This window comes from Lucilia sericata, unplaced genomic scaffold, assembly GCF_015586225.1.
Source record: "Lucilia sericata isolate MDLA Ls3-8-SP2 unplaced genomic scaffold, ASM1558622v1 Contig001262F_arrow, whole genome shotgun sequence".
NCBI lineage: Eukaryota > Metazoa > Arthropoda > Insecta > Diptera > Calliphoridae > Lucilia > Lucilia sericata.
This window is the reverse complement of record NW_023995215.1, coordinates 79,830-93,123: the sequence shown is the minus strand read 5'-3', so window position 1 is coordinate 93,123 and position 13,294 is coordinate 79,830. Positions and strand designations below refer to the sequence as shown.

General features: G+C 28.5%; 1 protein-coding gene across 1 annotated transcript; it reads right to left on the bottom strand.

Annotated features, from left to right (window-relative positions):
- Positions 1-9,382: 9,382 nt before the first annotated feature.
- Positions 9,383-12,264, bottom strand: LOC119610684 (D-aspartate oxidase). Its single transcript, XM_037966012.1, has 5 exons — positions 11,985-12,264; positions 11,714-11,923; positions 9,956-10,252; positions 9,698-9,894; positions 9,383-9,626 (listed from the first exon to the last, which is right to left on the bottom strand). The coding sequence occupies exons 1-5, from the start codon at positions 12,179-12,181 to the stop codon at positions 9,493-9,495; spliced, it is 1,035 nt and encodes a 344-aa protein (XP_037821940.1). The 5' UTR covers positions 12,182-12,264; the 3' UTR covers positions 9,383-9,492.
- Positions 12,265-13,294: the final 1,030 nt, after the last annotated feature.

Here is a 13,294-nt window from a genome sequence, read left to right as displayed (position 1 = left end):
GTCTATAGTCTAGTCTATAGTCTAGTCTATAGTCTAGTCTTTAGTCTAGTCTACAGTCTGGTCTACAGTCTAGTCTATAGTCTAGTCTATAGTCTAGTCTATAGTCTAGTCTATAGTCTAGTCTATAGTCTAGTCTATAGTCTAGTCCATAGTATAGTCTATAGTCTAGTCTATAGTCTAGTCTATAGTCTAATCTATAGTCTAGTCATAGTCTAGTCTAATTGTCTAGTCTATAGTCTAGTCTATAGTCTAGTCTATAGTCTAGTCTATAGTCTAGTCTACAGTCTAGTCTATAGTCTAGTCTATAGTCTAGTCTATAGTCTAGTCTATAGTCTAGTCTATAGTCTAGTCTATAGTCTAGTCTATAGTCTAGTCTATAGTAGTCTATAGTCTAGTAGTCTAGTCTATAGTCTAGTCTATAGTCTAGTCTATAGTCTAGTCATAGTCTAGTCTATAGTCTAGTCTATAGTCTAGTCTATAGTCTAGTCTATAGTCTAGTCTATAGTCTAGTCTATAGTCTAGTCTATAGTTCTAGTCTATAGTCTAGTCTATAGTCTAGTCTATAGTCTAGTCTATAGTCTAGTCTATAGTCTAGTCTATAGTCTAGTCTAGCTAGTCTATAGTCTAGTCTATAGTCTAGTCTATAGTCTAGGTCTATAGTCTAGGTCTATAGTCTAGTCTATAGTCTAGTCTATAGTCCTAGTCTATAGTCCTAGTCTATAGTCTAGCTATAGTCTAAGTCTATAGTCTAGTCCTATAGTCTAGTCTATAGTCTAGTCTATAGTCTAGTCTAGTCCTAGTCATAGTCTAGTCTATAGTCTAGTCCTATAGTCTAGTCTATGTCTAGTCTATAGTCTAGTCTATAGTCTAGGTCCTATAGTCTAGTCTAGTAGTCTATCTAGTCTATAGTCCTAGTCTATAGTCTAGTCTATAGTCTAGTCTATAGTCTAGGTCTATAGTCTAGTCTATTCTAGTCTATAATCTATAGTCTAGTCTATTCAGTCTATGGTCTAGTCCTATAGTTTAGTCTATAGTCTGGTGAATAATCTAGTCTAGTCTATAGCCTATTTAGTAGTAAATATTAATCAAAATAGTGTCCCCCAAATTCGCCTAAAGCAGTTAAAAGTTCCATTCGTCATAGTCCTTCTAGTTGAAGGATTTTCTTTTTCCCTTAACGCGTAGACATGAATACCTTTTTCCTTTTCCTCGTACTAAATTGTTGTTGGTTTTTTCTTTCACTCCTGTAACTTTAACTTGGCAAATACTTGAAATAGTTTTTCGGGTTTTTAGTATTATTTTACAAAATGTTGTGGTCGAGTTTATTCTCACACTGTGGTTTGCAGCAATTGTTCTACAACTCATAGTGTAAAGTCAAAAGGAATTCTTTTTTAACACAAAAACAGTCTTAATCAAGATTAGTACGAAATGTCTGTAAAGAAAAAATACTTGATTTCAAATTGTAGATAAAACTAACAAGTTTAAAGTAATTTTAAATGAAAATAAGGTAAAATCAGATTAATCAAATTGAATTTAAATCACTGCGAAAAGAAATGCAAACTTTAATCAAAAAAAAAAGGTTTTTTAAAAAAAGTTTTAAGAAATGTTCAACAGCTTCCTCACATAATTTATATTACTCATTATTCATATCAATGATTACAGACTAAGATCAAGTAACTAAGTTTTTTTCAACATTGAGCAACTATATCGGATATCATTTTTTCTTAATAAGGAAAACTATATTCATCATTGGGAGCGTATGAGTTATAAACAAAAATTTATTCTCTTGTGCGTATGAGTCATATAAATGAATTAATTTCCGTAAATAATACAACGTAAATAATTTGCTAATAGTAAATAACAGTTTTTAAATTTTGTTAAAAAAAATAAAAAAAATACTCTTATATTTTTTTATTTTGATATTTTTTTATTTATTTACGAAAAAACCTATAAAATTTACTTACCAAATATGCACATGCATGCACTTGTGCGGTCAAAATGAAAATATGTGTTTTTTACTCCCAGAAAAAAAGACAAATATTTATTTAAATTTATTTTGTTTTTTCCCAAACTGCAGTTTTTTTTTAATTTGTTTGCACTTGTGAATATTTAAAGTATGGTCATGAAAATGTTTTGCTTTTCCTAGTAAGCACACACTCACAAGAGATAAAAATAAATAGAAAATATTATTATTTATTTATAACTTCACAATAATTTTCATTTTAAAAGCTCAGCAAAAAAAGTATATTTAAAAAGAGCAATGGTTAAGTTACCTTATTATGAAAATTGGCTTTAAATTTAATTAATTTTCGGCAAAAATCTTTCAATTGTATACACATTCAAAGAAACTAATTTCTACTTCGCTTTTTAACTAAATATTAAAAAGTACTATTTAAAGACTCGTTTTCTGGATTCATCATTATGCGCCAAAATATTTAATATAGAAGGACTATGATGAACGGAATTTTTAACTGTTTTAGGAGACTAGACAATAGACTAGATTATAGAACAGAATATAGACTAAATACTAGACTAGAGACTGGCTTATATGCTGGACTGTAGAGCAGACTGTAGACTAGACCATAGATTAGACTATAGATTAGACTAAAGACTAGACTATATAGACTAGACTATAGACTAGACTATAGACTAGACTATAGACTAGACTATAGACTAGACTATAGACTAGACTATAGACTAGACTATAGACTAGACTATAGACTAGACTATAGACTAGACTATAGACTAGACTATAGACTAGACTATAGACTAGACTATAGACTAGACTATAGACTAGACTATAGACTAGACTATAGACTAGACTAGACTATAGACTAGACTATAGACTAGACTATAGACTAGACTATAGACTAGACTATAGACTAGACTATAGACTAGACTATAGACTAGACTATAGACTAGACTATAGACTAGACTATAGACTAGACTATAGACTAGACTATAGACTAGACTATAGACTAGACTATAGACTAGACTATAGACTAGACTATAGACTAGACTATAGACTAGACTATAGACTAGACTATAGACTAGACTATAGACTAGACTATAGACTAGACTATAGACTAGACTAGACTAGACTATAGACTAGACTATAGACTAGACTATAGACTAGACTATAGACTAGACTATAGACTAGACTATAGACTAGACTATAGACTAGACTATAGACTAGACTATAGACTAGACTATAGACTAGACTATAGACTAGACTATAGACTAGACTATAGACTAGACTATAGACTAGACTATAGACTAGACTAGACTATAGACTAGACTATAGACTAGACTATAGACTAGACTATAGACTAGACTATAGACTAGACTATAGACTAGACTATAGACTAGACTAGACTAGACTATAGACTAGACTATAGACTAGACTATAGACTAGACTATAGACTAGACTATAGACTAGACTATAGACTAGACTATAGACTAGACTATAGACTAGACTATAGACTAGACTATAGACTAGACTAGACTAGACTTTAAACTTGGCTACTACTTCATTGCCCTATATGCAGTAATGTCTTGGTAAACAGTTATAGCAATGTTTTCATAACCATTTTAGCACAATTCGATTAGAGCCAATCGTTCTTATTTCACAATTAATTTTATTCAAATAAAATTCTTATTGCTTTCTTATTAGACACTACCCTACTGTATATGTAAGCCTAATGTATTTGTAATAAATACATTAAAAAGAAAAGTAACAAAAATTATTTAGTTGAATATTTCAATATAAAATATGACAAAAATCCCTTTTACTTTTTATTTTAAAATATTATAGGTAAAAATATAAAATAAGTTTTAGAATTATAAAATGACAAAGGTGACTTTGGATTCACCTACATAAAAAGTGGCCAAAATAAAAATATGATAAACATTATTGGTGGAATAAAAAATTTGAAATTTTTTTTGAAACCAAAATTTGCAATATTTTTCAAATACCTAACATCACATTGTCAAAATTGGTAATAAGAAATAAATACATGTGTGTGGGTGTGTTTTAAGGTACCAGAGCTTTCCGAAACATATAAAAATAGATGCACATAAGGATATTCTAAACACATCCCTTTTCAAAACTCAAATAGTGTAATTATAGTTATAGCTAAGTTAAGTAATCCTGTAATTTCAACGTCCATCAAAGTTATTCGAAAACAATGCCTGTAGCGTGCAAAAATTAAATCCTTTGCCATTTTATGAGAAAATTTCAAAAGTAAAAATGACAACAGAAGAATTTGAAAAGTTCGTAAGTTCTTTAAAAAGGATTTATTTTATTTAATTTACAATTCTTTTACGTATATATTTTTTAGTCTATAAAATCTTATAAATATTTCTGTACACATGCACAGAGAGTTACAGACATAACATTTTATTATGTTCAACTAAAAACTAAAAAAAAAACAGAAATCTCACACAGGATACCGACACACATACTGTTAAAGAAAAACCCAAACATACCAAAAAAAAAGTGAAAGCTTTTTTTGGCATTTAGAATACATATACAGTGCAGGTTTATACAGATACACGCATTTACACACACACACATGTATAAACATTCATATAAATGTGAGACACATTTAAGTGGATTTTTTTATGACTTTATTGGATGGCAATCGCTTATACGAAGGTGATCGGAAAAGGATATCTAACAGGATATATCATCATCTATATGTGTGCGAATATATCAGTGATCGCAGATTTTTATTAATTTTTTGATTCTAGCGATATTTAAAGATCTACAGACAAATTTAGGTTGATTTTTAAGGAGGCAGGTGATTACAGATGTTTATTATAATCTCAGCTTAACGTTTTGTAAATGATTTTTACATTAATTCTGATTTTAAAAACTTTGCAAATACACCTCGTTTTAACAAGTATAAGCTCTTGATAAAAGTGATTCAAATGTTTTTAAATATTCATAACACGATATATATAGTATTTTATATACAAAACACATACATTTATACGTACAAGCACACACATGCACTGCCATAGATAGAAAGAGTAACGAGACACTTAATAGTCAAATGGTTTAAATTGTCATACATTCAGATTTCGTTTTTTTTTTCATTTTCAAAAGTTTTCCCTTAAGACTCGGAAAAATATAAAACAAAAATAAATAAATGTGTGTTTTATTGTAAATAAAAAAAATTAAATTAAACTTTTAATTTTTATACAATTTAAAGACAATTTTGAAATATTTGTGAAACAAAAATAAAAATAAACTATTTTGCAACTAAAACTATTTTAACATGCAACACGTTACATTTACCAACACTTGAGGAAATTGCATTATACCACTTTTCGGTTGTTGTTGAGTTGTGTGTTGTTGTTCCAACTGCTCCGCATTGTATTGTGTCTTCTTGGCAATATAAACATATTTGTCATTGCAGTTTCCTGATAAGGAAAACAAACTTAAACACACACACACACACATTCTCACACTAGTTCCTTTTTTTCAGCAATACATTTTCATGTCGTTATTTTCCACTGCCATCCATACACATATTTGGAAACTTTTTTTCTTCCCCCTTTTATTTGAAGTTTTTCTTCCCCTTTTTCCCTTTCCCTTTCACTCTTATTACTTACTTCAACACTTGAAAGTCAAGGAGTTGTTGTTAATGTTGTTGATGGCATTATTCCTTGTTTGCATAAAATCGGTTTATTTATCCTTTTTTTTTTTGAACTTACAACAACGACATCAATTCGGTTCTACAACTGCTAAAAACTAATGTCATGTTGCCTGCGTATTCTTTAGAATTAAATTTATTTTAAACTTTTTTTATATAAACTGAATAAAAAACTAAGAAACAAGTGTTCAGTTGTTTAAATATGCGGGGATTTTTTGGTATCATAGGCGAAAAAAAGGTTCATTGTTGACTTTTTACTATTACCATAGAGAGCAATCTGATCAAATTTTATTTTTTTATTGAGTTTTAAATTTTAGATTTTTTTGAGAGTTATCAAAAATTTCATTTGTGAATAGAATCAAAATATATGAATTTTTATGCCAAAAATTGTATCGATTTTGAAATAGAAAGTTTGTAAAATCGAACATTTTATTTAAAAAAATTATCGAAATGAAATTTTTCCATGGAAAATTTTTTATAGAAAATTTATCGAAACAAAAATTTTCTTTAGAAAATACCTCTTCGATGTCATTTTCCACAGAAAATAGATCGAAGCAAACATTTTCCATAGAAAATAGATTCAAGCAAAATATCTTAATATAATTTATCAAACAAAACTTTTCTATAGAAAAGTGATCGACATTCTATAGAAAATTGATCAAACCAAATATTTTTTTTATAGAAAATTGATCGGAGCAAATATTTTCTATAGAAAATTTTTCGAAACAAAAACATTTTATAGAAAATGAAAGCAAAAACTTTTGATAGAAAGTAGATCGAATCCTTTGAAAATAGATCGAAGCAAAAAAATTTTTATAGAAAATATATCGAAGAAAAAATTTTCAATAGAAAAGTTGATCGAAATAAAAATTTGTTTATAGAAAATTGATCGAAACAAAAGCTTTCCATAGAAATCAGAAATCTATCGTAACAAAATTTTCTATAGCAAGTTGATTGAAATAAAAATTTTCTATAAAAAATTGATCGAAGCAACCCCTTTTTATAGAAAATTTATCGAAGAAAAATCGTTCCATAGATCGAAGTGAGCATTTATCATAGAAAATTGATGGAAATAAACAATTTCTATAGAAAAGAGATCTATGCAAATATTCTATATAGAAAATTGACAAAAAAAAACTTATCGAAATAAGCATTTTCTATAGAAATATAAAAATTTATCAGGAAAACATTTTCTATAGAAAATTGATCAAATCAAATATTTTCTAAAGGAATTGATCGCAGCAAACATTTTTTATAGAAAATTTGTCATATAGAAAATTTATGGAAATGAAAATTTTCTTTAAAAAATTAATCAAAAATTACAAATTTTCTATAAAAATTTCATTGTATATGATTATTTCTATACAAAATTTGCTATAGGAAATTGATAGATAAAAAAATCTGAGAAAATCGATCTCGTCACATATCCATAGAAAAGCGATCGTTGACAATAAATCTTTTATAGAAAATAGATCGATGACAAAAATTGCTACGAAAAGTTTATCAATTGCAAAAGTTTTTTATTAAAAACGTCTATAAACAGCTTTCTATCATTATTAAGAAATTTTTATTACATTCTTAATAAGGATTCCTTATAGATAGGAATGTCCTTCCATCCACATCCGTCTTTCCGTATGTTTGTTGAAATGAAGTTCATGGATCTCAAATCCAGAATACCTAATTCCGAAAGGAAGGCCCCGAAAAACACATAGTTGTACCCTACACCACTTTAGTGGGGAGGGTATATTGGGTTTGTGTTAATGTTTGTAACGCTCAATAATATTGGTCCATCCTATACCCACCTTAAAGTATACCAGTCGGCTTAGAATCATTTTCTAAGTCGCTTTAGCTATGTCCGTTCGTCTGCCCGCCCGTGACTTCTATTATCCCAGGGACAAAGCCTATTAAAATGGTTAATATCGGTCCATTATTTTACCTAGCCCCCATACAACTGAACCCCTGAATAGTGCTTGTAAAGCTTGTAGTCAAACTACAGGTTCAATGAAATTTGGCATATGATATTTTATGGTACATCGGTCCATTATTTCACTAGCCCCCATACAACTGACCCCGACGAATAGGGCTTTTAAGTTCATAGTTATATTTAATATACTCGTATCTCGACAAAAAGCTGCAAAACCAAGTTCTATACTAGCCTTAATGACTGTCATGAATTTTATAATTGTAGGGTCTCATTTGACCATAGCCCCTATACAAAGCTCCCTTCAAAATTTGACTTAAATGTCCACAATTTTATTCAACGATAAATGGTTTAAGTACTATATCTGAGGCAAGGTACAATTCATCTTGAATGCTTTATTATGAAAACTAAAACACATGTTATTTTTGTAACAGGTGTAGGGTAATATATGGTCGGCCTCGCCCGACTATAATTTCTTACTTGTTTTTCTATAATTTTAAGTATTTCAATACATATATTAAAGCCATTTATATACACACATTATGACTATGATTTATATACAGAAAATGGCAATTTGTTAAAGTAAATCAAATAAAATTTAAATTAAATAAAAACAAGTAAAAAGGTATAGTCAGGCGTGGCCGACCATATAATACCCTACATCACTTATGAGTTTATGTTGAATTTTTTCATAATTTCGATATATTTTTGATGAAAAAATGATTTTCTAATGGAGGCTATATATGGGAGCTAGGGTCAATTATGAACCGATCCTAACAAAATTTGGTGGAGGGATTTTGGTCGACATTAAAATTAATTATACCGAGTTTCATTGAAATAAGGGAATTAACGACGTTCAAGCATTTTCAGAGGAGGACTTTGCAAGAGGGCTAGGGTTAAATAAGGACCGCTCACTACGAAATTTTGCAGTATCATTTATGCTGGTATAAAACGTAGTTGTGACTATTTTTATAGGTATATTAGTATATTATGAGCTCAAATCACAATTTAGGAGGCCCGGTTATATAGGGGCTAGGTGAAATAATGGATCGATAATAACCAAAATCAATAGGTTTTGTTATTGGGCCAAAAGTAATGTGTGTACCAAAGTTCATCCAATTATCTTCAAAATTGCGATCTGTAGTTTGATTACAAGGTTTACATGGACAGACGGACAGACAGAAAGACAGACGGACTGACGGTCGGACGGACATGGCTTATTTAACTCAGAAAATGACTCTGAGCCGATTGGTATACTAAAAAGTGGACATTGGACCATTAATTCTATGCGTTACAAACATCAGCACAAATCCTGTATACCCTCCCCACTAAAGTGGTGTAGGGTATAAAAATTAACTACTTTTATTGGCCTCTGCTTTCAAGGCCTATATTGAAACTTAAGACACACACAAAAATTCGACCAAAGAATAAATATTTATATTTAAATTCAAAATTTCACATCAAAATTAACTTGTAATCTATGTTTTTAATAATATTATAGTATTTTAATTTCACACTTATTCTGGAAAATTATTTAAATAAAAAACAGCATTAAAATTTGTTGAAAAATTCGTTAAATATTTGAAAATAACCGCCATACAATAAACCAACACAATATTGCGTTACTTATCCTTTCTCAACATTTATCCACAAAAGCCGATAGCATACTAAAGAGTGTTAACGAAACTTTGAGTTTCAACAAGAACAACTTGTCGAAAAAACGAAGTTATTCATTCACAGCAACCCCAAAAAGGAAAAACATAGAAACATGTTTACCCAAAACCAAAACACAGCAACATTCAAATGTTTATAAACAATAACACAACTCATTTAATATTCTCTTTATAACAACATCTTTCTTATTCTTAATTTATTAACTGTGTTTTTAAGTGATTTTTTTTAACATAAATCTTTTTACAATTTAGCTGGCAATTTATGTTTTTGTTCCAAAGATTTTTCCAAAATTTCAATAACATCTTCGGCACAACCCCAGGCTAAGGTAACACCACTGCCACCATGACCATAATTGTGTATCAATATTTTATTGCCTGTAACAAGAAATTTAAATACTATTAGTAAGAAAAACATTAAAAATCACCCCAAAAAAATCTAAAATTACCTTTAATTTGTTCAGGTTCCAAACGCAAATTAGTTCTGCCAGGTCTTAAACCCACCCAATCAAACAAATGTTTGGCTTGATGTAAAGGTGGCACAATTTCACGACAACCATCAACTATGAATTTTTTATCAACTGGACAGACTTTGGTGTTGAAATCATTTTCCTGATGAGTGCCACCCAAAACCACAGTATCCATGCTAAATTTAAAATTAATTAATTAATTTATATTATGATTTTTGTCATCTCTAAAACACTTACTTGGGAATAATATAGTTGCCTACATCACTTTCATCTAACACTACATAATATAACCAGGGGGCCTTTACTCTGGATACTTGACCACGTACGGGGAACATGTTTTTGTCACCCACCAATTCTTGTGAACCCAATCCTGTACAATTGATGACAACATCATAGTTTGTGGTTTCAATGAATTTTTGTAGATTTTCAATTTTTTCTGTTAGAATTTGTCCACCTTGTTGTCTGAAACGCTTAATTAAGTAAGGTAGTAGTAGACGAGGTTCGGAAGTGTAAGTGACAAAATGTAAACCGGAGCTGAAATTTTGAATAAATAACTGGATTAATTAATATTCTCAAATGAATTTTTGCTAACGATACATTTACATCAACTTTCTATACAAAATTTAAAGATCGATCATAAAATTCTTTATAGAAAATTTTATGATCGATCAATTTTCTATAGAAAATTATGCGATCGATAAATTTTCTATAAAAAATTATACAATCGATAAATTTTCTATAGAACATTTTAAGGTCGATAAATTTTTTATAGAAAATTTTAAGATAGAACAAGTTTCTATAGAAAATTTTAAGATCGATAAATTTTTTATAGAAAATTTTAAGATCGATAAATTTTTTATAGAAAATTTTAAGATCGATAAATTTTTAATAGAAAATTTTGAGATCGATAAATTTTTTATAGAAAATTTGAAGATCAATCAATTTTTTACAGAAAATTTGAAGATCGATCAATTTTCTATAGAAAATTTTTAGATCGATAAATTTTTTATAGAAAATTTTTAGATCGATCAACATTCTATAGAAAATTTAAAGATGGATCAACATTCTATGGAAAATTTTAAGATCGATCAGCATTCTACAGAAAACTTTAAGATCGATAAATTTTATAGAAAATTTTAAGATCGATTAATTTTCCATAGAAAACTATAAAATCGATAAATTCTCTATAGAAAATTTTAAAATTGATATCTTTTTTATATGGAAAATATTAGAATCGATATATTTTTTATAGAAAATTTTAGGATCGATAAATTTTCTACAGAAAATCTTAAGATCGATCAATTTTCTATAGAAAATTTTAAGATCGATAAATTTTTTATAGAAATTTTAAGATCGATCAATTTTCTATAGAAAATTTTAAAATCTATAAATTTTCTATAGAAAATTTTAAGTTCGATCAATTTTCTATAGAAAATTTTAAGATCGATATACATATTTTCTATAGAAAATTTTAGGATCGATATACATATTTTCTATAGAAAATTTTAGGATCGATAAATTTTCTATAGAAATTTTTAAAATCGATACATTTTCTTAGAAATTTTTAAAATCGATAAATTTTCTATAGAAAATGTTAAGATCGATAAATTTTCTATAGAAAAATTTAAGATCGATAAATTTTCTATAGAAAAATTTAAGATCGATAAATTTTCTATAGAAAATTTCATTTTCTAAACGAACATATAAACATTAAGTTTTGTTTAAAAAACATTTCTGATATTTTATCTCTATTATTTGTTATAAAAATTCAATGTTATCGTTTACATACAGCTAATCGGCAAATTCAGTTCTCTAATTTAATTTCAAAATCTTTTCACAATTTCTAATCTCAATTGTCATAAAATTTTTATATCAATTGATAACGACCAATCATTTCTAAACACTTTGCATTTTAAAAAAAGTACTCAAACTTGTCTTCAGAAAAAATTTTAAACAAGTCATCCAAAAACAATAAACACAACAACAAAAACTTACGTATATTTAGTAGCACGGTTTACATTGTACTCAGCCAACTGCTTATCTGTCATAGGTTCACAGCCATAAACAATATCTTTCCAAAAATCATCAACAGGCGTATCAGCTGTTGTCAAACGCACGACTGGAATTAAGCAAATGCCAGCCTCACCGGCATCTTCGGACAGCCATAATTCTTCCAAGAAATCATGCATGCCCTTAGACCATTTGCTGGAAAATTTAAATATATTCATATAATTTCATAAATATTTATTAATTTCTCTCAACTTACTGCACTTTGGAAGTGGGTGTACCACCTAACAAATAGGGACCCCATAAACCAGCTGAACCATCACCTGTGGTATTGGGTGTAAATTTATCCGATATTAAGGTCACCTGTATGGGTTTTTGTTGTTTCTTATAGAATTCCAAAATTCTTACGGCACAACAGAAACCATTGATGCCACCACCCAAAATACAAACATGCATGTCTCTGTACTAAATTCCGAACAACCTCTTAATGCAAAAGTCCGATTACTACTGATTGAGTATTATTTGTTTGGTATTGTTATTAATCTCAGAGTAGTTTTTATTTTATTATTATTTTGTTATCAGTTTAAACAAATTATAACAACAAAATGCATATGATAATCAAATGTTTTAATACTTCTATTAAAATACAAATATTTTTCCATTCGTTTAAGTCACTCAATACTGATAAGAGAGGTGTTTAGTATTTGTTATTATCATTGTTTAGTTATTGTAAAAATTAAACTTTTAATTTTTTTATAAAAAAAATTTTTATTTGATCATAGTTAAGAGATAAAGATCATAATTGAAAATTGCACGTTTGTGTTTTAAATAAGAGATTCAGCGACATAGCAGAGCAGCTACAGTTTCGTTCGAAAGTGAAAAACTTTCTTGTGATAAATATGAATTTGCGTAAAATTTTGGAACAAATTTTCTTTGGAATGTCTTAATAGACAATAATTAAACTAATTTTCTTTTGAAAATTTTAGTAAGCGACAAATTTTCTATGGAATATTTTAATAGGCGACAAATTTTCTACAGAAAATTATAATGGGCGACAAGTTTTCTACAGAAAATTATAATGGGCGACAAATTTTCTATAGAAAACTGTAATGGACGACAAATTTTCTATAGAAAACTGTAATGGACGACAAATTTTATATAGAAAACTATAATGGGCGACAAATTTTCTATAGAAAACTATAATGGGCGACAAATTTTCTATAGAAAACTGTAATGGACGACTAATTTCTATAGAAAACTGTAATGGGCGACAAATTTTCGATAGAAAACTGTAATGAGTGACAGATTTTCTATAGAAAATTGTAATGGGCAACAAATTTTCTATATAAAATTGTAATGGGTGATAAATTTTCTATAGAAAACTGTAATGGGTGACAAATTTTCTATTGAAAACTGTAATGGGTGACAAATTTTCTATAGAAAATTGTAATGGGCGCCTAATTTTCTATAGAAAATTGTAATGGGCGCCTAGTTTTCTATAGAAAATTGTAATTGGCGTCAAATTTTCTACAGAAAATTGTAATGGGCGACAAATTTTCTACAGAAAGT

Bases quoted from the DNA above. Each gene is read 5' to 3' on its own strand.
- LOC119610684 (XM_037966012.1), bottom strand. From the start codon at position 12,181: ATGCATGTTTGTATTTTGGGTGGTGGCATCAATGGTTTCTGTTGTGCC. The intron at 9,895-9,955 runs GTAAGTGTTTTA...TTTTAAATTTAG, and splicing joins GGCAACTATATTATTCCCAA to CATGGATACTGTGGTTTTGG. The intron at 9,627-9,697 runs GTAATTTTAGAT...TTCTTGTTACAG, and splicing joins GGAACCTGAACAAATTAAAG to GCAATAAAATATTGATACAC.